General features: G+C 38.4%; 1 protein-coding gene across 1 annotated transcript in view; it reads right to left on the bottom strand.

Annotated features, from left to right (window-relative positions):
* The window catches only part of ANK3 (ankyrin 3), a 342,898-nt gene that overhangs the window by 46,349 nt on the left and 270,741 nt on the right, over positions 1–25,808 (bottom strand). Inside the window, exons 29-37 of the mRNA XM_082424963.1 lie at positions 25,752–25,804; positions 10,977–11,188; positions 9,192–9,399; positions 7,930–8,026; positions 7,090–7,318; positions 6,340–6,465; positions 5,448–5,570; positions 4,983–5,009; positions 3,828–3,909 (exon numbers count right to left, since the gene is read on the bottom strand). Of these exons, the coding sequence (XP_082281089.1) occupies positions 3,828–3,909; positions 4,983–5,009; positions 5,448–5,570; positions 6,340–6,465; positions 7,090–7,318; positions 7,930–8,026; positions 9,192–9,399; positions 10,977–11,188; positions 25,752–25,804 (1,157 nt within the window). The remainder of the gene's footprint in view (positions 1–3,827; positions 3,910–4,982; positions 5,010–5,447; positions 5,571–6,339; positions 6,466–7,089; positions 7,319–7,929; positions 8,027–9,191; positions 9,400–10,976; positions 11,189–25,751; positions 25,805–25,808) is intronic.

Raw genomic sequence — 25,808 nt, 5'->3', positions numbered from 1 at the left:
TAGGTACATGTTTGTTTCGTGCAACCATATAACTAACTCTCATTTTAGTAATTTCTAATGTTCCATCTCCTTGGACCTCTTGGTGATACAGATTGCACCTACTTAGAACCATATCAATGTGCGTAGCTATACATTAAATGTCTAAAACTCTTATTTTAGAAAACCACTCAAGCCTATTTCATGCAGAATCCAAAATAACTTTTAAGTGACAGGCAACTGATGTGCAAACTGTGAAGCCACTGGATTTTAAATTTGTATCTTCCATGCACAATTCGGTTATGCTTCACACCCGTAAAAAGCCAATAAGAGCAAGAAATTTTCTGAGTCAGAATTTTAAAAGAAAAAAAACAAAGAAAAGGAATGTTTGCATTTATCTTTTCCATGCAGTATATTCCTTTTGGTGAGGAAAAAAGAAACGTAATATGAAATGATTTTAGAATGCATGTGTACGCACACACAAAGGGGGAAAAAAACCAGAAATATGGTTCATGGTTACCATAAGCAAGCAAAGCAACTGAAAACATTTTCTCATGCGCGATATATCATGGCAAACGAGCCAAAGAAGTAACACAATTTTTATGCCATATTACGCACAATGTGTAAACTTTAAAAATACTTTCACAAGAGTATTTAGAAAGAAGAGTACACTTTTTCCATGAGATGTGAAGTCTTGGTACCTTTTGAGATTTTTTTTTGGCCGCCTCTCGCAACTTGTGGGATCTTAGTTCCCTGACCAGGGATCAAACTCGTGCCCCCTGAAGTGGAAGTGTGGAGTCTTTTAACCACAGGACCGCCAGGGAAGTCCCCTTCTGAGATTTTTTAGGAAAATATTTAATACTGCATATGAAAAATCCACCTGCAACTGAATATATCCATGTCTGGTGTTGTCTTCGTTACGGATAAAAGCACATAGTTTATCTCAAATATTTTTCATAATCCATTTACTTCTAATTCTCAAAAGGTATCATGGGGGAAATCTTAAAAGCAGTCATATTTTTAACACCCCGTATTTAACTCTCTACAGTAGGATACAGTATATATCTGTGTATATATTTTATCGATAGCAAAGAGACCAATTCTGGTGCCTTCCCAGAATATTCATGGGACTCATGGATACCCCGAACACTGGCGCAACCATGAGGCAGACCTACCACCAGGAAGGATGGATTTAGTACCAGCATTCTTCTGGCAACGGGATAAGAAACATACGAATGAGGTAAGCACCCTGGCTGGGGGAGAGCAAGCACATCCTGAGTCCTCTCTACTTCTACAGTTCTAGGAAACAAACTGAGTTGGTCACAGAGGTTCGGAATGCCTGCCAAGGGCTAACGTTCTATGTCAAAGTTGAGTACAGTTTCGCTTCCAGAAAGCACTGGTGTTCAGAATAAAAGAGTGAAACTCGAAGAGGAAATGAGAATCTGCTTCATCTTTACGCTCTTCATGCTGTGCTCGTGCCATTGCTACAATCCAGTCCTTGGATTAACAGCGATTCCCACAAGGGTGAAGATTTTCATTCCTGGTGTACATTTAAATTCAAACATTCAGAACATATCCTTTTCTAGGCTTACATATTATTCTAAAGAAAAGTGGAAGAACTAAAAGGAAAAAACTCACCCATTCATTACGCCTCCTAGTCACAATTCTCAATATTGGCTTAATTTTGGAAACACCACACTGCAAATGGAAGGTTTGGGGATTCCTTCAGTTCAGTGATTTGGGCTCAGTTTAATGGCTCAAGAGAACTTTTTATTTTTATAACTACCAGAAACTGGCAAGCATCTCTCCTTTACCACTGAAGTCTGGCTTCACCAAGCAGAGCAGTCTTCTGAACCACATCTAGGGTTTTATACTTTGCACGAAGCAACCAATTTACTGATTAGTTACATATTTTACGCTTTAATGATACATATTTTGTGATACCCTTTATAACAAAGGGAATTCTGGGTGTCAGGCACTGAATTACAGCAGAATCTTTTTTCTAGAGGGGGGCGTTGGAAAGGACAGGGTAGTGCAGGAAAAGCTGCCTTCACTTGGAGTTCTAACACCAATTCAGGGGCCATAACATTTCCTTAGTTTTTCTTTTAGTCCTTTCTTAGTTCTTCCCATTCTTCTGTCCACCATTATGCTCCCTCTCGTAAAACAGAGAGAAAAGTACCCTCTTCCTTCTATCAAAAGTCAAGGAAGACAAACTACATTTACCTTAACTGAAGCTAACCAAGAAGTAGCAACCCTTTCAGAGGTGGGAAAAATTTAATTGACTCAGCACACACACCTGACCTTACAACTCATATATTCCCCAAACAAATACCTTAGGGACCAAAATCGGATAGGAGCTTGCCTGCCCAGAGGTACGCCAACCTCAAGTAGCTGGTCCATGGAGACTGTCCAAAGCTTAAGGCTATTGCCTGGGAGTCCCAAGCATCTACACCATGAGAGCCTTAGCTATGGGGCAAAAGAGTATCCCAAGGAAAACTTCCACCCAGGAGATTCAGTTGTTGTACTGAAAAACCATCTAGGTACATACACACATACCTTCCCTGCTTTGTAGCATAATGGGAGTTAATTTCAGCTCTTATGGTTTTGGAAAGATTTAGACATTTATGCTGGAGGAAAAAAAGAGATCTGGAAGAACATTCATGAGAGTGGTTGGGTTTCCTTTCTCTTACACTCCCCATTTTGTGTCTGAATATAAAAGGCTTCCCTAGTATGTACTCCAGGAGCTAGACTGCAGAAGATTATGCTAAGACCACCGGAGCGAAGTAGTAGAGTAGTTTCCTGCTGCACGTTTAATATGCTATGTTGGCCCACAGAAACAAGAATTCAGGAAAGATGGGAAAAACCAGAGCTGTGGTTCTTACTGGTAAATTTCCAGTCCTCCCTGAACTCAAGTAACTGTGAGTAATGGGAAGCAGCTAGAAATGATTCACTAATTTAAAAATAATTTTTGTATAAATCCTCCTCTGACGGCTCAAGTGGCACCATGCTACATCAGTCAAACACAGTGCTGCTCTCAGCGCTCTTAGTTCCTGTTGGTGGAGAGGGTTATCGTGAAGGCAGTGATCACCAGAGGTGACAACCATAAGTATGAGGGAAACACAGGGAGGGGGGAGGGGAGACAGAGAGAATGAACGAATATGACTGAATGAATCTGTGCCTTGATACTTGCAAGCCAGTTAACAATGAACCAAAACAAGCATTGAGAGAAGAAAAGGGTTTAACCCGTCTAGGGAAGGCCAGCCTTAGAGTTGATATTTAATAAAGAGCAGAGGGAAGGGGAGAGAGGGAGGGAGGGAGGGAGGAAATAGAAATCAGTAAACAAGTGCTACCTCAAGAAGGTAGGAAAATATAATTCTTGCCAACTGGGACAAAAAGGAATCAGGACTAAGATATAATGACCTACCTATATTAAGAAAAATGAGATGCTCAGAGTTACTTTATCATCCTTTATACCGTCCCCCGTGTATGAAAGTAAATATTTTCTCTTTTGAGCACAGATTTAAAGCAACCTTGGTACAACATTATCTCCTAACACAGTTAACTACCAAAGTGAAATCAAGGTTTTCAAATTCAAGTGATAGATGTTTCTGATTTAAAAAAAAAAAAGCTACTGGCTTAAAAAAACTTTTAAAGCTATGATCTGGGGGTGTTTGTACCTCACATCTCCAACTCTATACAATATATTACTTAGATCTCATGATAAAGTTTTCCCGCAGGCGATTTTCTTCTGCCATTGGGTTTTCACATGACCCCAAAATTCAGTTAGTATAGAAAAAATGTCTCTTCTTATAAAAATCCACATAGATTAGTAAGTGTGTTAGGAAACTCACTCATTCCAGGCTCAGTCAAGTAGCTGTAGCGCTTACGTAAAGCCAACGATGCAAAGCTCTGTCGTCTATCCGTTTTCTCGGTCTGGAAAAGAAAAAGAAGAGGAAGAGTATGTTCCACTTCCTTGTGACATTTTCATCATTTTGAAACATTCTGTAGAATGGCATGTTGATATCTTGTTTATCCTTATTTTTCTTCTTACGGATTTTCCTCAGGGAAATGCTAATTTCCTACTGTGATTCTACAACCCCACCCCAATTCTTAGCCAAATAACCATCCTTTAGCAAAATATAAGAGCACCAACACAGCAGACTACAGGGAACTACAAATAAAAGACAAGCATTACAGAGACTTCTGATGCTGAGCAGTAAATTTTCCCAAATTTGTTCGTATTGAAAGCACATATATCATGATGTACACTCACTCGTGTGAGTACATTCAAGGAAAAAAGGCACACAAAGTTTATTATTACGATTACTGCTGTTGTTTCTATATGTTAATAGGCATAAAATGTAGACGAGGAGATTAAAAAGAGGTTAATGGTTTTACTGAAGTAATGTTACTGAGTCTTAAGGCTACTGTTTCTATTTATTATTACTGAGGTGTGAGTTTTAAAAATCCAGTGATCTGATAACTTGGAGAAGTACTAGGAGATAACTTATAAGAAAAAATTTATTTAAAACTTAGTTGAACAATTATACTCTTAAAAAATGGCCAAGATAAAATTCTTTAAATAGAATACCAAATATCTGTCAGTAGCCACTGAGCGCATATTTTATAGTGCATAAAACATGTAAAATGTCATATATTATCATCTTTGATTTAAAAGTTATAACAGTGGATACTAGGTGAAAATATGTACAAATGTTTATTTATCCATGCCAATCTATCACATTTAAAAAATCCTTAAAGAACTTTAGTTTCTTTTTAAGTCATTAGCTGGATTTTAATTCTACTGATTGTACTAAAGTACTCTTCTGTACTTGTGGAAGAGTAAATTATTCTTTAAGAAAAAGTATGTATCCTTTACCTCATTTAAGCTAAGATCTGCAAAAATACAATACATTTCCCACACTTCAGCCCTCTGCAACTTCTTTTATACAGATTCCATTTCTATTCTATCTCTGATAGAGTAAAAGCAGAAGTGTTCATATTACCTCATCATCTTGATCTGACTCTGTCTCCTTTTGGTTCCAAGATGCATTGCAGAGACAAGGAATATTATAATGGACAGCAGGGAAAAGAATATCAGGATATGAAAAGGACTGAGTAGGGAGCACAAAATGCAAGCTGCTTTAGAAAGCAAAGCAAAACAAAAGAAGCCAACAAAAAATATCAAAGCTATACATCCACGGCAAATTAACGTGTGACATTATTGGAAAACAGACAAAATCTATAACTACCAGTGGAAGCAGAAGCAATAAACAGAGGACTCCATCGTACAAACTGTAAGAATCTGACACCACAGTCACAAGACTTGGTCAGTCTACACGAAGAGACTAAGAAAACTGGAGTTTCAAGAGCTTTAATCATGTTACAAAGCATTCCTTAATTGCATACCAAGGGCCCACTTCTTCAAGACCAGGGAAAGCAAGTTAAAATAAACCAGTATCAAAAGATACCTTTTTATGTGCGGGCAGAGTGATGTTTAAGTTGCAAACAGCTGTTTGAGGCAGTCCTTTTGTTGTCTTTGGTTCTTTCAGAAAAGACAGACGACCACAGGGCTCTTGGCTGGTGTCTCTAACCTAGAAGAATTTAGGAAGTTGACAGTTACAGAAAGAGACTTTTCTGAGGATTCCCATCTGCACAAGAGTTAAGCGTGTGTGTTTTATGGAGCCCTTCGAGAACCGGGAAAAGTAAAGGGAAAAGGTGACAGCGATTACATGTCAGCCGACATCGTCACGTTTAAACCTGGCAAGATTTAGAATGCCCAATTCCTAGTCTAAACACAGGAATGTTATGTCTGCTGGTCTCATCCTGGCAATCCAGTGTATAGTCTGAGTTATATGTATTTTCTTCCTGTCTAATAATTTCTTTTTTTCAAAGCCTCAGTTTTAGCAACCATAACAGCAGCAAACAGTAATAACAATAAAACAATTCTCCTGTGTCCTTTGGTTCTCTGAGGAGGAAGATGGTCTCTCCAGAATGTCCCTGGGTTCCCCCAGAAATACAGATGAAACTTGGAACATTCAATTTGGATTTCATCCATTATTTGATTACTGAGCGTTCCAGATATGATGCATTTTGTTATTCTAGGTTGCTTGGTCTTACAAACATTTGCCTAAATATAAATGATCATTTAGCTGTTTAAAAGGTAGAGACTCTTTTTACTAATTATAAAGCTTTCCTGGCTCAAAAGTACACTCAGGTAGAACTAGGACAAAAATCTGACTTTGTTCCTATGGATTTAAGTTTGGTGGGATATTTCCAACTGAATAAATCATTAGAATCTTTTTTATTCTTTAAGAGCATTTACAAGAAAAATCCACAGAGTCTCTCCTGAAGGTGATTTACCTTGATGGAAAATGGCAGTCTATTTTCTTTGAAAGCATAAAAGTTAAAAACAAGTTGCTGTCCTCCTTTGGTAAGTGCGGCCAGGTTTCCATAACAATCGACATAAATAGGTTTTCCTTCCAGCACCTTTTGGAGTAAAAGAAATACATAATTTAATGTTAAATAGAAAGAATTCTGAGATTTTAAGTCATGTAACCTTAAAAGACCAACATGTTTCTATGTCACATTTGTCTTCTAACTGGGAAATTACTTCTATGGTGCTATTTGCCACAAAAATAACTCTATTGGTTCACAATTAGTAATTGCGATTGGAAACTGTAACATGGACATGTACAAGACAGAATTATAGATTTGTTTCTAGTCTACCAACTTTAAACATATTTGAGAAAGTGCCTGATATCAACCACTTATCCATAGAGTTTGAAAGTTTTTTTGGACTCTTAGATACTTATCCAGTGATTGAAAAAGGAAAATCATGGTGATGTGTCTAGACAGTGAACATGAAAATAACTCAAGTAGCCACAGGAAAATCGCGACCACGACCTAGATTCATTGGTACTACATTTTAACCAACTAAGATAACGTCGAAGACATTTAAAATAATTAGAGAGTGAATCTGTATCACATTTTAAAACAAAAACTAAAATCAATAATGTATTTGATATTTATAGTACATGCTGTATTATGACCTCAAAATAAAACCCGATGTCTGGAGAATGTAACTGAATGAACTTGCTGAAAACAAGGTACCTCAATATCTTTGCTTCTTGCAACTTCCTCAAAATTCTCTTGCTGCTCTAAAGTTTTGTCCACTTTATCATCTGTCATGCAGAAACATCGCAGAGAGGATTCTACAGGATCATTCATTTTGGCAAAAACGACAAACTTGGCCATATATGGAACACATATTAATTCTCTGTACAGTTGTGTGGCTAACCCCACAGTTTCTAAAACTTGATGGCAGTCTGCAAGCCAAAATCTGAGGGAGACACAAACAAAACAATATCAGAAGTAAAAAAAATAAGGAGATTTCAAAGCCAAAATCTTAAAAAAGTTCACCATTAAAACAATTAAGAGTATATAAAGGAACTAAACCAAAACATTAACTTGTTCATTTGAACAAACAGCAAAGATATTTACTCTGTTTATCAAATACAGAAACCCTATATTTATTATTTGTTATGCTTTTGCTAAGAAAATGCTAAGGATTTTTCTCCTCTATTTTCTTTTCCATAAAATTCTTTTTCCCCTCTTACACATACCCATGATAAGCCTTCCTTTCTACTCCTGCTTCAGAGTTTATTACTTCACCATTGGAAGGAACAAGAATTTTATGGGGGAAAATGGGAGAGAAAGGAAGATCCTATCCATTTTTATGAATTGCTAAGAAGCAAGTTTACCACCTTATGGCTCCCTGTGAGAACCGGATAAAATGACATCCAAGTGAATTTAAAATTTCTGAGTTAGGCCCAACTTCACCATCAGCATTTTACAGAACAATCATACTGGTATTGAGCACAACAATTTTTACTTTCCAAAAGGTAATAAAAATAATTCCTAGTACTTTTTGGAATCCTTTTGTTTCCATACCTGGCTGAAACGTTGGTTGTAAAAGAGACACAATCCTTTATAAACGTCAAAGGAGTAGTTCCTGTGATGTCTTCCCACTGAGCAGGCGATGTGCCCCCTGAGAGAACAACACCAGATATGTGACTTTATTATGGGAGATGCTCCTTGTGAAATTTTTAACGTCATCCTGTTCTTTCTGTATAGCCAGTAACTCGCAAAACTTCAGCACTTTCATTAATGACACTTACGAAAGATAGTTCTCCTCTCTACTCTCCTTTCATACTTTTACCAGCTTATAGTGACCTCCTTGTAAGATAATATTAGGTTAGGAAAAAAATTACTTTTCTGTTTGTCTGGATACTAATGAATGGCTTAAACTTGGGGCACACAAGTTTAAGCCATGCATTTTAAGCCACAATTTACCTGTGCAAAGATTTGTTGTTTCAGATAGTATAATTCTTTTATTTTTTAAAAAAGTCAACAACTATCAGGAAAGTTAAGATGAAGGTCATTTTATACTTCCTGAATCATTTAATTTTCCAGGCTAAAAGGGGAACCAGCCATTAAAATTACTCTTCAGAAAAAAACAAATAAGCAGGAAAACCTATCTTTAAGTTATAAACTCATGTTAGGTTAATCAAATGATGAATGAGCTCTGGATTCCGGGTGCTTATCACAAAATGTGTTCACCTAAGTCCTGCATATTTAGTCTATTGGGTTACACTTGTGAATAGAGTAGGTGAGAAGAATCATACACTCACTTGGCTCTTCCCTACTCCTGGCGCTCTGTGGGAGCCTCTGTTTCCCCCAAAGTCCATCCAATTTCCTATAGCCTAAAGGGTGTTGCTAGGTCTGTTTACCTCAGTCACCGAGAGATTACCTAGATGCTCCAGTAGATTCAATAATACCTCAATCACCTTAAAAAAGCACTACTATTAACACTAAACTTAATAGCAGGAAAAATGATACCACTGAAAAATGTCATGCTATCAGCATCTTAAAGAAATAATTACAGGGATAATAGAGATGAGGTGATAGACAAGTAAAATGTTTTATTCTTTTTTTTTTCTACTCTTATAATGTTGGCAGGGATGTTCAAAGGTTTTCCATCTTTGTACAGAATCATTGCGAATGCTATAGCATTAATAGCAAAAACAGCAACATCTTTTTTTTTTTCTACTCTTACAATGTTGGCAGGGATGTTCAAAGATTTTCCATCTTTGTACAGAATCATTGCAAATGCTATAGCATTAATAGCAAAAACAGCAACAACTTAACCAAACCTGTAATGCTACAGAGAAGGCGCAGATTGGGTGTGGTGTCTCCCTTGTACCCGTTGGAGACACCTTCTCCGGAGGCCGGGGGCACTGGAATGGTCATTGTGATAGGCTTATGGAATTTCCTTCTTCTTGGTTCCACAGTGACAATTGGGCTAAATGTTGCTTTGTTTCCAAGGATCTTTTTCACAGTTTCATCTGGAACAGGCTGGGCCTAGAGACGAGAGAAAGGACCTTAAATGAAAGTGGACATTTTTCTCTTATCAGAAAGTTGACTTTTTAACTGAGGAGAAAAAAACCAAAACCAACAACCAAAAAAAATGTCTTTCTTCTGCTTTTAACATTCTTGTGTATGCCTTCTGATGACCACATGTATGGGTTTCCGGTAGTTATATATCTAAGAGCCACATTGCTATTTGGTACGCATATGGCCACCATTACGACATAATTGCCAAAATGTTTGTTTTCCAAAATGCTGGTTGCGGTACCAGTTTTTATCCTCACCAGCAGGTGTGAGTGTCCTAGTTGTTCTACGTATTTGCCAACACTTGGTATTGTCAGTCTTTTTTTATGTTAGATATTTTATTGAGTCAAGTTTAACGTTTTAATATGTTTATTGGCATTTGGAAACGGAAGAGAACATAACTTTCCAGAAATTTTGTTATTTTAAAGAAATCTTATTAAAAATTTTATGGGGCAAAAAAAAGTCTTTCTTTTTCATCCCTTCTCACGATTTCAGGAAGGCATAAACCAAAAACAAAAACAACCTAACACTGTAGCAGGACCTACAGCTAGAGTATGTCCCCAGTAGAACACAGACGGCATGGGCTTGCATGAAAGAGGCAGGGAGTCAGATCTCATGGCAGAGAAACCTCTCAGTCTAATCCAAGGGACAACAAGTACTGAGTCCAGTATATTTTAAATCTATGCAGGGCGTTCAGTAAAACATTACAAAGGCAACTTGTACCCTCAATTTTTATTGAGGTTTCTAGAGTTAAGTAACAAAAAGGCGTACAAGATTTCAAAGGATATCAATTCTAGTCTAACAATTCTTTTCATTTCTTTGCAATTTGTAGAATATTCAATGTGGGAGACAGTTGAAGGGAACTTCATACTACTGAAATGTAAGGTGGTATCTTTAGCTCCAAATGTTTACTGAACTTTCAGTTATACTATTAATTACTATATTAAGTAACAACACAAATTAAGTTATTTCAGGTTATTTTCCTTATTCAATAAGAAAAAAAAGTACTGGTTAAGTTCTAACAGAAATGAATACATGGAAGAAAGACCATTCTTGCCAAGATTTCCAGCCAGCTTTCCAAACCAAAACAAGTTCCAACTGGTTTGGTTAAAACCCAGCATTTATGATTTACTTGAACTAAAATCTGAAAGCGTGCAAGTTTCACTATTATAGATTTTTATGATGTGGCATATTATAAACCAAATCAAATATAATTTGTTTCTTTAATGGTATATGTGCTGTCTGGTGCTTTGTTGCTCCACATACTGAGACCAATAACCTACGGTTAAAAAAATGATCTTTCATCGGAAACCAAGTGATACATCTAAACAGAAAAACCCTAAAATATGTACCTTTTTTTATGAGACAGTATGCTAACTTTATACGTAATACTTTTTATTTAAAACAGGTTAATGATTCCCAAAATGGCCCAAATGCTTCGATTAGCAATATATCATAAGGCTGAGTCATGACAACAGTTTTCAGAGCAGGACATGCTCACATGCTCTCTCCGTGTACCAAGGAGAACAACTTCTTGTGAACATTACCTGGAGGCCCACTCGAATTCTTTTGGTTAAAGCACCCTCTGGGAAAGAAGCCTGGACGAGGGGCACAGTGGTGCTGCTCAGAATTCCACCTTCAGGACCAATCTGATTGCTTTCCTGCTTGATCCGTGAAACCACTGCGAAATACTGGGGGAAATCCTTAGTGATAATCCTGCAGATACGCTTTTTCCCTAACTCTTCTGGGCTATCAAGTTCTGAAAAGAAAAATGAATGAAAAAGCCATGAGAATAAGCCTATCTACCCAATACCTTGAGACAAACTGATGTGTAATTTTGATAGTTAAAATTATGTAGATTCAGTAGTATAAACAGTTTTATGATAAAGAGAAAACTACAGTGACCTTAAAATAATACCAAGCTTTGCAAAAATATTATAAAGCTATTCATGCACAGTATTTGTAGAAAAATATTTCTACTGAAGAGGAATAAACATTTTCAAAAACTGGCATTTTACCACATTTGGACAAATTTCTACTCTTCAAGAAGGGATACCTTAATTCTGTGCTTATTTACAATAACCTGCCCTCAAGATGCCCAAAGTAAGAATGAGTCAGAAAAAAGTAAGGCCTCATAAGAAAGTAAGGGAAAAAAAAAAAAAAAAAAAAGAAAGTAAGCACTTCAGTATGTGTGAAAGGCTCTAGAACTTTATTTGAAAACCTCTTTAAAATATTTTAAAATTACCCAAATGATTTGTATCATCATCACCAATTTCTGTCTGCTCATCAGTGGCCCTCATACATCAAGCTCAACCTATTTACAAGTGGACACATCTTCTTCCCTTCTGTCCACCTGCAAACCTACTTCTTGCCTTGTAGTCCTAACTCTGGTAGATTTATTTTACACTTTGCCCAGTCCTCCAGTCTAATAGCTTTGACTGACTGACTTTATACTTAGCATCCAAAGGTCAAAGTCCAGTTGATTCTATCTTGGAAATGGCTTGCTCTCTTGCCACCCCCTTGTTCAGACCCCGTTTCGACTTGCGTAGATTACCGACAGCACCCCTTAACCAGCTCCCTGTCACTCGCCTCCCCTTGCTCCAGTCTACCTCCCGTGGTGCAGCCAGATGGGTTTCTTTCAAAAGCCCAGCTTTATGCAGAATTCTGGTAGGTTTAATTGAAATAAACCATTTAAAAAAATCATATGCAATAATATTTGAGAGTAACCAAGAGTATTCTGGAAAAGTAGATTTGTGAGGGGGAATTTATAAGATTTGAAAACTTAACCTAGAAGTATCACAATAAAACAGATATAGAGAGACATATAAGAATATAAGAAATAGATAATAATAGACAAATAGGTCAGGGGGACAAAAACAGAGAATCAAGAAATAGATTCAACTTTATCAGGACTTCTCTGGTGGCGCAGTGGTTAAGAATGCGCCTGCCAATGCTGAGGACATGGGTTCGATCCCTGGTCCGGGAAGATCCCACATGCAGCAAAGCAACTAAGCCCGTGCGTCACAACTACTGAGCCTGCGCTCTAGAACCCGCGCACCACAACTACTGAAGCCCGTGCGCCTAGAGCCCTTGCTCCGCAACGAGAAGCACGTGCACTGCAATGAAGAGTAGCCCCTGCTCACCGCAACTAGAGAAACGCCCGTGCACAGCAACGAAGACCCAACGTGGCCAAAAATAAATAAATTTTAAAAAAGAGATTCAACTTTATATATGTGTATACATAAACACATATATATATAGTATATGTGTAAGTCATATATATCTACTTTTATGTATGTATTATGTATTTAGTATATTTAAATCAAAGTCATATTTAAACTTCAGTGGGGGAAAGATGGTTTATTTAAAAGAGTGTTGACATAATCAAACATCTATGTGGAAGAACAAAGCTAAATCACTATATATCTTACCATATATTAATAAAAATTCCAGCTGGACAAGAGACTTAACTACTTAAAAAATTAAAATATTATCAAAAAAAATCAAGAGAATACCTTTCAGCCTTCAATAGGAGAAACTTTCCTACTCAAAACTGGATACCCAGAGGCCTAAAAGTCAGTTCTGACTATATATAAAAATGTAAAGCTTTCTATGACAAGAATAATAAACTTGAATGACAAAAGGTAGACTGGGAAAGGTAATAGCCACACATGACAAATTAAGAACTAATATGCTCAATATCAATGGCAGCTACAAGTTGATAAGAAGATGACAGAGAAGCCAATGGAAACTAGCAAAATGTTATAAACAGGCGATTCATAGAAAACGGCCAATAAACTTTATATTAAAATATTCAAACTCGGTAATTTACGTGGAAATACCAATTCAAACAAGATACAATCTCCTGCTACACCCACCTCCTGGTAAGATTAAAGACCAATATCTTGTCGATAGAAAACTGGGGGAAAACAGATGCTTTCAGTCATTGCTGGTGGGTGTGAATGGCAATAATCTTTTGACAGTGTAACTGGGCATCTTCTATTCAAAATGAAAACGCATCTACCCTTGGACCCAGCAATCCCATTCTCTGACGTCTTTCTTACAAAAGCACAGGCAAAGCGGCATTGCTTGTAATGACTAAAGCTTGAAAGAGCCTGCGTGCCCATCAGTAAGGGCTTGGTTAGATAAGTCACGGTTCATCCACACTCTCAGCACTCCTGCAGCGAGTGAAGAGGAGGATTCAGATTCGTCCATTTACGAAATATTTACTGAGGACCCACTATGTGCAGGCACTGGTCTAGTCACCAGGGGTACAGCAGAGAGCAAACTAAAGTCACCGCTCACAGGGAGATTACATTCTAATGGGAGGAAGGGGGGAAGGGCACACACCACTGAGCACATAGGAAGAAAAAAATAAATCAAGGGGAGGAAATAGAATGTGACTGGGGGTGGGGGTGGGGAGGATCAGGAAACACCTCTCTGAGGAGGTGACAGGAGAGGTGAGCTCGGAGGGAGGGAGGGAGCCAGGCAGGTAGTGATTGACATGTATAGAGTCAGGAAGGAAGCAGGAGGCAGAGCAACGTGCATAGTATGATCCTTTTTAGAGGAAAAGTGTAATCTGTATATTTGTATATATATATATTTATTTATTTATTTATTTATTTTATTTATTTTAGGCTGCGTTGGGTCTTCGTTGCTGCACACTGGCTTTCTCTAGTTGCAGGGAGCGGGGGCTACTCTTCGTTGTGTGCGGGCTTCTCATCCTTTTTAGAGGAAAAGTGTAATCTGTATGTTTGTATATATATATATTTTAATTTATTTATTTAATTTATTTTAGGCTGTGTTGGGTCTTCGTTGCTGTGCACGGGTTTTCTCTAGTTGTGGCGAGTGGGGGCTACTCTTCGTTGCGGTGCGAGAGCTTCTCATTGCGGTGGCTTCTCTTGTTGCGGAGCACGGGCTCTAGGCACGCAGGCTTCAGTAGTTGTGGCACACGGGCTCAGTAGTTGTGGCTTGTGGGCTCAGTAGTTGTGGCACGCAGGCTCTAGAGCGCAGGCTCAGTAGTTGTGGCACACGGGCTTAGTTGCTCTGCGGCATGTGGGATCTTCCCGGACCAGGGCTCGAACCCGTGTCCCCAGCATTGGCAGGCGGATTCTTAACCACTGCACCACCAGGGAAGTCCCTGTTTGTATGTTTTTATAAGAGAAATTTGCAGACGAAACCTTCTAGGCTATTAACACTGGGAACTGGAGTTGGAGGTGAGAATAGGGTGGGAAATAAGATAGCATTACCTTTGGGTTTACGTATCTGGGGTGGTTTTAGTTGCTACAAAACAAAGGGGAGGTTTCCACACTTCAAGGAGGGGTGTTGGTTTTGCTTTTGTTGTTTGCTACTCACAGAAGCCTCTTTTCATTCCTCTGATACCTACAGCACATGCCTACCGTCCCTCGACTACAAACACGTTTGCCGCCTCTGTTAGACACAGGGCTGAGATAGTGGCGTATTCCACACAGAAACGTGCAGAATGGCAAAATGGATGGTTAGGTAATTGGATCAGAGACATCTTCTCATTTTACAGATTAACCACCACCAAATTAATTGTCAACTAGGAGAGAAATAGGGTTCACCCCAGATCAAAAATGGAACTGGAATCTTGGTCCTTTTTGTTTTCTAACCATCTCCTTCCCCCCTGCTCTGTCAAAACCTAAATACTGAGTCTCTAGTGAAGGAAACGAAAACAAAGGTAAAGAATTAAAAAAAAAAAAAAAAAAAAAAGGCTAGTATAGAAAAACAGGAAGAAATCAAAGTTTGCTCAGGAAAATATTCTGAGGAAGTTTTCACCTGTTCAGCAATTGATAGAGAATAAAAGTTTTCCATACAGAGCAGATATATTTCCTTTCCCATGATTTGGTTTATTTTAAGTCTGAATTCCCAGAGTTCATAACTCATGCTGCAACTGAAAAAGTTCTGATAATTTGTTTAAATTGCTGTGCAACTCATCACCATCAGCTGAGTAGATACTTTTTTAAATTTCAGCTGCAAACCTGTGATTATGCGATTATGCAAGCGTAGTGCAAGCAGTTTACGCGGACTCTGCCATGAAATTACACCCTTCATACACGACAGATTTCCTAACTCTGCGTGTAACAAGCATGTATCCTGTGAGTATGAAGTATACTCAAGATTATTCTTGGGGCTTCCCTGGTGGCGCAGTGGTTGAGAATCCGCCTGCCAATGCAGGGGACACGGGTTCGAGCCCTGGTCTGGGAAGATCCCACATGCCGCGGAGCAACTAGGCCCGTGAGCCACAACTACTGAGCCTGCGCGTCTGGAGCCTGTGCTCCGCAGCAAGAGAGGCCGCGATAGTGAGAGGCCCATGCACCGCGATGAAGAATGGCCCCCGCTTGCCGCAACTGGAGAAAGCCTTCGCACAGAAACGAAGACCCAACACAGCCATAAATATAAATAAATAAATAAATAAATAAATAAATAAATAAATAAATAAAAAGTTCCTTTAAAAAAAAAAAAAGTCAGATTTCCAGGCAAATAGGAATGAAGTTTGATCATGTAAAAATGAACAACGCCACTGTTCTGTCCAGGACCGAATTTAATTGGAGTTTAAAATGGTCTATTACTTAGACCAGAGAAGCAGGAATATATTACCAAGAATCTGTGCTTTGTTCCCACCCTTTACATACAGAGATAAACTCAACAAAATAATGTGCACCACAAACATGGTGCCTGGATCATATTTCTACCCACAGAGAACCTAGCTCCTAGAGGAGTGTGCCCCAGACTGGCCAGGTCAGAAGCAACACCAGCGCTACCTATTAAAAGCAGAGATTCCTAGGCTTCTCTCATGGAGATTCTGAGTTGGTAGGCTAGGGGTGGAACCTGAAATTTCCATACTCAACTCAGGTGACTTTATGACTTGACACATTTGAGAAGCGAGGTCTTAGGAGACTCTCACCCTGTATCTGTCCTTAAAAATCCAGAACCCAAATTATTAAAAATAAGACAACAGGATCCCATGAAAAACAACTCAAGGATGTTTCAATATGAGAAGACGAGCTTATGGGGCAACAATAAATATCTACTAGTTTAAAATAGTTTTATTTTTAAAAGGATATACTAAACCACTCCATAGCTATAGAATTAAAGGAGGCAAGGGCATAAAAAAATATTAAGAGCTTTTTACCTTTCAGGGTGATTCATAATGCCTAGACTATGAAAGAACCCTGGATCCCTCTCTCTTTCTCTCTTTTTAATTTGTTACTAGCAAAGTTTCCCCTCTCTCTCTCTCTCTCACACACACACACACACACACACACACACCACAGGGAAAAGAGAGAGATGAGTTCTGAAATAGGTTTGGCCAGGAAGAAGGTTAAAATTTACACTTACTGCATGTCTACTTTGTGGAGGGTCAATTACTATTTTGCCCACATAGCATTTTGGTAAAGTAAGTGTCTGAAATTCAGAGAGGTTAAGTGACTTACCCAAACTGACTTAGCTGGTCTGCTTTAGAGCTGAGATTAGAACCTAAGACCAGGTTGGGGGAACGGATGAAATCACACAGACATGGAGTCCAACCACCATGTAACACAGTGTCTTTGCAGACTAGCTGGCACGTGGGTGGTGGTTGATAAATGGATGAGTAATGGATAGATGTGCAAACACCCTGGTCCAAAAGGTGACATGACTTCTTATTGGCCCACCCCAGGAGCAGAAAGCTCTCAAGATAGTGGCACTTTCTGCTGCGTAAGAAATGGTAGCTGCTGTTCTGCAGCATTCTTGCCTCGCTGATGAATGATAAATTTCTTAAGTACCTTGTAACTCCTTTAGTTTATTTGTAAAAGTTGGGACAACATTCTCTGTAACAGATTTTGCAACAGAGCAAGAAGGATCATAAAATGCTTTGCAAATATGAATCGGTGTGAAGGTCATAATACAATGAATCATAAATAACAGGATTGAAATCATGTTCCCACAAAATAAGTTTTTCTTAAAAGCATTCAAATGATCACACTGATTAGTTCTGCCTCACTCTTACATGCACGAAATGTCTTGATAACTTGGTCCAATGGGGCCACGACTCTCTTTCCTGTATGGAATTTGTTTTCTGAAGGCTGTTTGTGATCTGGTCAGGTTTGAGTGTGAACAGTCTATAGAAGGAATACAACCTGGAGTTTTCACAAAGGATGATTTCTTTATCTAGGGTTTCATTTCTGGTCATGTGAATGTTCTCTCAGCTTGCTCTTCTAAGAATGGAGTATTTGATACTGAGCGGTGGGAAAAAATGGGAGTCTTAGAATGTCAGAATTCAAAAGGGCATGCTAGCTAGTATGGGTCTGTGGAAAGTCTTTGTAGACAGGTACCTTCGGTTCAAATCCAGTTCTCAAACCAGTGAGCTTGGATCTTGGAGGAGTTCCTTAACTCTGAGCCCTATGTAACTTGTTTATAAGATCAGGATAAGAAAAGTTACCTCTGGGGTGGATATGACGAATAAATGATACAAAACCACCAGCACAGTTCTGTTGACAAAATAATTTAGGTTACGTATTCTTTCCAAGGTCATACAACCTTGGAGATAGAGGAGAGCCATAGAGCCAGTCTGTGGCAGATCTAAGGTTGGATTTTTTTTTTTTTTTAAATCACACTGTCTCTGTTTTGCATCTCTACAGGTATATAAATCGGAACTGCTATCATTTTAATTTCATTCAGTTTTTAGGGGAAAATATCACCAATCATAGAAGATTAAGTAGCAGATAAATTGGGGGAAATGAAGGAAATAAAAGATAAATTTATAATATTTAACTCTGGCTGTAGAATATGTGGAACAATAGAACAGTTGTAATATATTCACTGAAATATTTCAGAAAATTATAGACATTCATTTCTTTGGAATTAAAGTTCAGCTCCATCTAAATATGCAACTTTTGGAACAAGCCCACCCTTGATGTTACAGGAAAAAACCCTCAAATGATATACTTGACCCTTCTTCCTCAACATAAACATAGTAGGAAACTTTTCAATTTTTATTTTGAAATAATTAGATTCATGGAAAGTTGCAAAGACAGTACAGAAAGGTCCCATAATTTTAGTAATTTAACTCATATTCTTATTGAATTCTGGCATCTGCTATACGTGTGTCTGGATCAGCATTATTTTACATCTTTAACTACCCAAGATAGGGACCTTCTTTGTTATTCAGATTTGCACAAATAATTGAGTGCTAATGACGCAGAATGTCTGGAAACAATGATATACCTGTTTGTTTTTCCCTCCAGTTTTAGCAATCCGTATAATTGCTGACAATCAGATATCTTAAAGTTATTTTTAGAAAACTAATTCCTGATCATTACGTGCCCTTCTCCTGCTTCCCAGACCTCCTCTCCCCATTTGTTTGTGGCATCCCTTCTTTTAGAAAGTTGCTTCCTCTCTTGGGTATGGGTCACCGAATTATTGAGGAAATGTATTGCCAAGAGTGGCAGCACATGCCTGGATACAACTCATTCATTTCTTCATTTCTTCAACAAATTATGATGAAGTGACAACACTGCTAAGGCTGTTATATTCATTGGGCATAATGACTGTCACCAGTCAGAGCCATTCCTGCCCTCACGGACTGTACAGTCCACTAAGGAAGAGAGCAAAGTTCAAAGTTGCTTGTTACAGAAGAAGACAGGCCAGGTGCGATAGAAGTATTTACCAAGCGGATCTAACTTAGACTGGGGCTTAGGGAAGGCTTCCTGGAAACAGAGAAGTGAGAGAGGGTGTGTTTGGCCATGCTGGAATAATCATTCTAAGGTTTTCCTCCATGATTGCAGAAGGCTTGTATTCTTTGCATCTGCTTCTCCCTGTTATTTTCCAGAAAAATGTTCTTCCACATCTGCTTACTTTTCCACTTGTGCAAATGAAAAGGCTTGCAGGCAATTAGCCCCCTTACAAACTTTCTCAACCCTTCGTTTAACCATCGGTACTATATCCAGACAAGAAACAATTTATATAATCCTATCTTCAAAATCAGGATCGTATATAATGTCTTAAAGCTAAACACCATCAATCCATAACCCGGCCTATGCAGCAAACACAGAAGTGCACTGAGCTGTAAGGGGCCTAGACCTGCCGTGTGTGGCACATCGGCCTCTATTCACATCGACACTAAAGGCGACGGAAGCTAACACCCGGCCTCTCAGACCCCTTCACTGTCCCTGGAGGGCACAGAGCCCCCCCACTCTGTCTGACACATGGGACAGGGTGTCTCATGTCATTTTTTGACCCACTAATGTTTCATAAAGACATGTAATTGCAAGAAGTACGTTACACAGACATATATAAAACTTGGCATTATTAATGCTCATCTGCTTTGGTCCCATTTTCATTTCCTGACTAGTAGGGGTGAGGGAGCTGTTCTGGCCCAGTTATGCATGTGGTGGGCATTGCTGAATCCACTTAAAATAAGTTTTATGGCAGTGGACTGAAAGCAGATTAGCATCTTGTTATGGTTTAATTAATAGTTTTGGGCTTTTTCGCTTTTTCTATTTTTTTCTTACACCCCAACCACAGTCCTGATTTGGTTAAGTTCAATTTTTCCTTTTTCCTCCAGAATTTTTCAGAATTGTTAATCGATTTCCCCAACAGATGGTGCTGTGTACAACGTAAAACTACATATTTCACTTTTCAGTGCTCAACTACTTCTATGAGAAGTTCTTAAGATCTCTAAGGAGGAAGGATTCTTCTACTAGTAAATATCATATTCTTTTCCATGATGGCTTATCATAGGATATTGAATATAGTTCCCTGTGCTATACAGTAGGACCTCATTGTTTATCTGTTCTATATATAGTAGTTTTTGTATCTGCTAATCCCAAACTCCCAATCCAACCCTCCCCCGTCCCCGTCTCTCCCACCCCCCACGGCAGGCACAATTTTAAACATGTTGAATTGAACTTTGTGAGTTTAACTCAAGTAAGGTTTTAATTAAACTTACAAAGTGGATTCAATTTGGTGCATTTTAAACATGATGCTTTTGTGGGGAGCAGATTGAGTATTTTTTTGTTTTGCGGTATCTTTCTCTCCTGAGAAAACATGAATGAACAAGTGCTAGAACAAGATCTATGTCTGCTGCCAAAGAGAAAAGTTGCTCCTGCCACATGATACCTCAGTGGTAACAGCAGGTTCTTCACACCCAGACCAACTGTCCTCTGTGTCATTCTAGCCTGTTATTTCAATAGAGCTGCTCTAACACACCTGCTTCATTAGCATAACCACTGATGCCTTTATCTCTGAGGTTGCTAGTGCCACAAATAACTCTTGATTCCACCTTATTCTGCAATGACAATTTTTCCTGAATATGCGCCATGTCCTTTGGAGTCATACAAGAACTAGGAGGGTACCTTGATTCATAATGGAAATTTTAAATAGCAGCTGACAGTCATGTCACCTTTTGTTCCACACAAAGCACTTTCTTAGGCATCCTTCACTTGAGAAGATACAGAGGCAAGGGAGTATTGTAGAAAAACAACTAGATTTGGAGTCAGAAGTCTAGATTTTGGAAGTCTAGATCTGTCTGCTTACTATTTCCTGACTGGGTGGGTGGTGGTCATGGGGTAACCATCATCAACTGTGACCAGGGATTCCACTAGCCCTGGAGGTGTCCTTGTGGGATCTGGAAAAGCGTCCATGTGGAGTGGACACAGCCCTGTGGGCAACTAGACAGTAGCTTTGAAAAAATTAGATAAAGGTGCCCCTTTGTCCTGAAGGCCAGTGTCAGAGCAGATGGCTTGGGAAGTGGAAGAGGCAAGATTTCTGCCCCCCTCGCTCTGCTGCACGACTGTACGTGGCAGCCGTGTCTATGGCTAACTTTGAAAGTGGTTCTCATGTGTCAGACATCATGCTGAGAAGTTTACACATATTAGCTCATCTATTTCCCATTAGTCCTCTATGAGCTTAGAGAGATCGAGGGCTTTCTCGGAGTCGCACAGCTAGCAAGCCGTGGAGCCAGGATGGGAATTCCAGTCTGTGTGACGTGCACAGATCATGATCCTAACGACCACACCACATTGGGCAAACCATCCTCCTCCTTGGACTTGTCTTTCCCTGGAGTTACAATCTGATTGTGCACATGGAAAGGCTTTGCAAGTTTTAAAATACTATAGAACCATAATCTAATCTTTACAATTGTGTTGTTCGGTAAAAAAAATCACTGATCAAAATACTGGCTAAGATGCTTTCTAAACACTTGGGTTTTAAGATTTTCAGAGAACAGGGTGCAACAGGGCTAGTTATAAAAGTAGAATACAGATTAGTTATAAAGTAACATACAGAGTTCACTTATGGAAAAGAGGGTTAAAATGAGACATTCATAATAAGACAGCTATTATCAAGGGTCACTTGCCATAGATGACAGATAAGGCTTAATTGTTATGAACTGGGTAAATTGATAGGGTAAATAAAATAATAGTAGAATGATTTATTTCTCTTTTTCTTTAAGGAAGTCTTGAGTGATCTGGTCACTGGCTTATTTTATGTACTATTTTTATCTTGCTAATTAACAGCTATCCAGGGGCACAGAGTGTTGAGGGTAGAAATAACATGAAACCTCCTAAACCATGCTTATGCTTCTCTCCCCACAAGAAGTTTGACTAGTTGGACCTTGAAGGAAAAAGAAGGGTTGGATTTTTAGAGACAGACTGATTTTTATTTTTGCCTGTCTGTTTTTAGAGGAGGGATGTTCCAATAAGAGCTAAGTTTCTCTGGGGACAGGACAAGAGTGGTGGTTAGTGGTGCTTGAGCTTGGTATGAAATCTGATTAATTGAGCTTCAGTTATAAAATGTGTGTCTTGGTTCCTTCATTATTATTGCTTTTATAGATTTAATATATGAAGAAAACCACGGTGCCTTGAAAATTTAGTCCTCAGTTTTCCTTTTGTGGCCTCCAGTGCTTGATTCTTTAAACTTGGAAATATTTGCATTTCCTTTTAATTGTCTAAAATGGAACCAAACTTCATCTGGTCTTAAAAAATGTAGCAAAGAAACTGTATCCACTGTTTCCAAGATAACATGTAGAATCCAGGATAGGGCTATATCATCATTTCTTTAAAACATCGGACAGATGCCCCTAGTGTGGCAGTGTTTGGGGCGTCATTTGTCTAAGCAAAGATAGGACTAACTTCCTATTTGAAAATTGGCTTATTAAAAACAAAATGAAGGGACTTCCCTGGTGGCGCAGTGGTTAAGAATCCGCCTGCCAATGCAGGGGACACGGGTTCGAGCCCTGGTCCGGGAAGATCCCACATGCCGCGGAGCAACTAAGCCCGTGTGCCACAACTACTGAGCCTGCGCTCTACAGCCTGCGAGCCACAACTACTGAGCCCACGTGCCACAACTACTGAAGCCCGCACGCCTAGAGCCTGTGCTCCACAAGAGAAGCCACTGCAATGAGAAGCCAGCGCACCACAACAAAGAGTAGCCCCCGCTCGCCGCAACTAGAGAAAGCCCACGTGCAGCAACGAAGACCCAACGCAGCCAATAAATAAATAAATAAATAAATAAATAAATTTAAAAAACAAAATGAAGACATGTCAGGATGAAATCATGGAAATCCATTCCATAAATAAACCTTAAAATTAAAAAAAAAAAATCTGCCTGTGCCTGATACTCTAATCTGTGCTCAAAAATGAAGAACATATTCTTAGAATCCAGTGTTTTTGTCAGAACTGCAATGTCTAATGAGGTGGCCACTGGCCACAGGTGACTATTTGAAATTAATTATACGAAATTAAAAATTACCTTCCTCACTTGCACGAGTCACATTTCAAGCGCTCAAGAGTCACATGTGACTAGTGATGACTGCTGGATCACACAGGTATGGAATACTTCCATCATCACAGAAAGTGCTATTGGACAACACTCTCTTAGAATATTCAGTATTCTTCCTAAAATATTGTTACTTTCTCAGAACTTTCCCCAAAGTAAACGCTCCTCTTTAAGTTTTTCCCCCAGGAGATTAACATTAATGAAGTTTGGGGGAGAAGAAACGGACTAACAAGAGCTTTCTTCCAGAGAGCTATATATTATTTTTTTTAATTTGAATTTTATTTTATTCACTTATTTTTATACAGCAGGTTCTTATTAGTTATCTATTTTGTACATATTAGTGTATATATGTCAATCCCAATCTCCCAATTCATCCCACCACCACCACCCCCCGACAGCTATATATTATAATGAGGTTCCTCCTTTGCCTACTCTCCAGGATTGGGTGAGTGTCTAAATCAGCACTGTGCCCGATACTGGTGACTCAAAAGTGATTAAGACACGTTCTCTGCCCTCAGCTGCTTACAATATCAAGGTAGCTATTGGTTAAAAAAAAAAGAAATCCTTGTGGAGAGGATGCTGCATTAAAAAACTAGTAATCTACAATAGTATTTAAGAAATACTGGATACATGAAAATATCTTTATACCTTATTTTCCTTAAAACAGAAAAAAAAACTATCCTCTGGAAAACCCATTTATCTTATTCTATTTTTTATTCTCCATCATCCATATTCTTTTAGTCTTTTCAAAATGCTAATTCAGTTCTTTCCCTTAGGATTTATTCATTTTAAAACTTTTGATTATGTTTTCTTATAAATTTCCTTATAAAAAAAACCTATATTTCATGCTTTAAAATAAATTAAGGTAATAACAATTAGAAATCTAAATTGCCAGTGAAAGTTCCCATCCATCAGAAATTATCTGAAGTTGTGAATGGTACAGGATATAAATGTCAGTATTATGTATAAACATTTAATGTATACTCATTACATGTATAACATTTAAAATGACTATTCTGGATCTTGAAATCTAGGTTTGTAGGAATTTTCTTCTTTAGGTTTATTTTCTTCTCTACAGGACACATATTTCTAAAGTAAGTGGGATAGTTAAAAGTTTTTGAGAACAGATAGAACTAGATTTCAGCCCCTGTGCTGCTACTGAGTTGGGGTAACCTTTTGACTTGTTTGAACTTCAGTTCCCCCATCTATAAAGTGGGATTAAAACTACCTACTTTGCAGTACTATGCTTTCATTTAAAATTTTCAAATATAGAGGCATTTATCAGTGCCTCATGAAGGCTAGACTCTCAGCAATGATTAGGTTCCCCCTACCCTGATGTAAAAACATCTTTAAATTCTTGGTTGGCTGTGATTCGCTGCGTCTTATACAATACCTTTGGCATGACAGTTTTTTCTATGGAATGAATATAATAGTGACAATAGCTGATATTTATCAAGGGCTTAGTCTGTAACAAGGGCTATATTTGAAAAGCGCTTCCTGTAATGACTTTATTTCTTCTCAACAGCAACCCTAGGAAGTGAGGAAGGTAATCTCCATTTTATAGAAGTAACAGAGGCTCACGGGGATCCAAGAGCTTGTCCGTGGTCGTCCCTCAAACACCCTCGAGTCTGTCTGGCTCCTTTGTCCACATTTCACAACCAGGAGAGACTATGCTAGATGCATTCCAAAAGCCAGTGAACTAAATGCTAAGAGAGTGAATTTTATGGTATGTGAATAATTTCTCCAGTAAAGCTGTTATATAAAATAGTTGCTGGATTTGTAGTGATTAGCAAGTCAGTATAAAGATCAGCTTTATTTTATGATGAGCTTTCTCTCTCTCTCTCTTTTTTTTTTTTTTACATTTTTAAAGGAAAACACTGCACCAAGTACCCACTCTCAAAACAAGTCTATTCCCAATGTCTACCAAGAAAAACTGCTATGATTCTAAGAGTCAGACAGCCTGAAGAAGGTGTGTATGAGAAAGTGACATGCTCGCTATAGGCCAGTCTTACCAGGTCAAAGAATGAGACACTGGAAGCACCACAGACTCCAATCATTAGCCTGAAACCTATTTTTTAAAAAAACTGATAGAACCCAGGAGAAATTAAAAATCCATAAGAATACCGAAATAATCTGGGAGAAGACTGAGATAAAAGAAAGGGTACGAAAATAATGATTCCAAAAATAAAAAGTGAACGTATTTTCTTAAAAATGCTCTGCATGCTTTGCATGCCTTCCATTATTATTTCACTCCCTCCTTACACATTTTTGACTTAGAAACTTTCTTAAGCTTTGGAAAGATTGATACAGTTGATTTAAGACAGAGAATTATCAGAAGATTTATACATTAATATGGGGGGGCGGAGTTTGTTAGATTAAATGGAACTTCATGCCTTAGACGCAGAAAACAATAAATGCTGAGGAACCGGATTCCCAGTTTAAAATACAAACGTGTGAAATTCAAGTACTGTTTCCTTTAGTCTAGCCATTCCTTTGATTTCTTCCTGCAGACATTCACAGAAACAGGGAGTCATAGTAATTACCTTCATCCATGCCATTAAGTAATTCGGTTAAATCTTCATTTTTACTGTCAAATTGAT

Source organism: Balaenoptera physalus (genome assembly GCF_965194825.1).
Source record: "Balaenoptera physalus genome assembly, chromosome: 14".
Lineage (NCBI taxonomy): Eukaryota > Metazoa > Chordata > Mammalia > Artiodactyla > Balaenopteridae > Balaenoptera > Balaenoptera physalus.
This window is presented reverse-complemented; position numbering and strand designations above follow the sequence as displayed.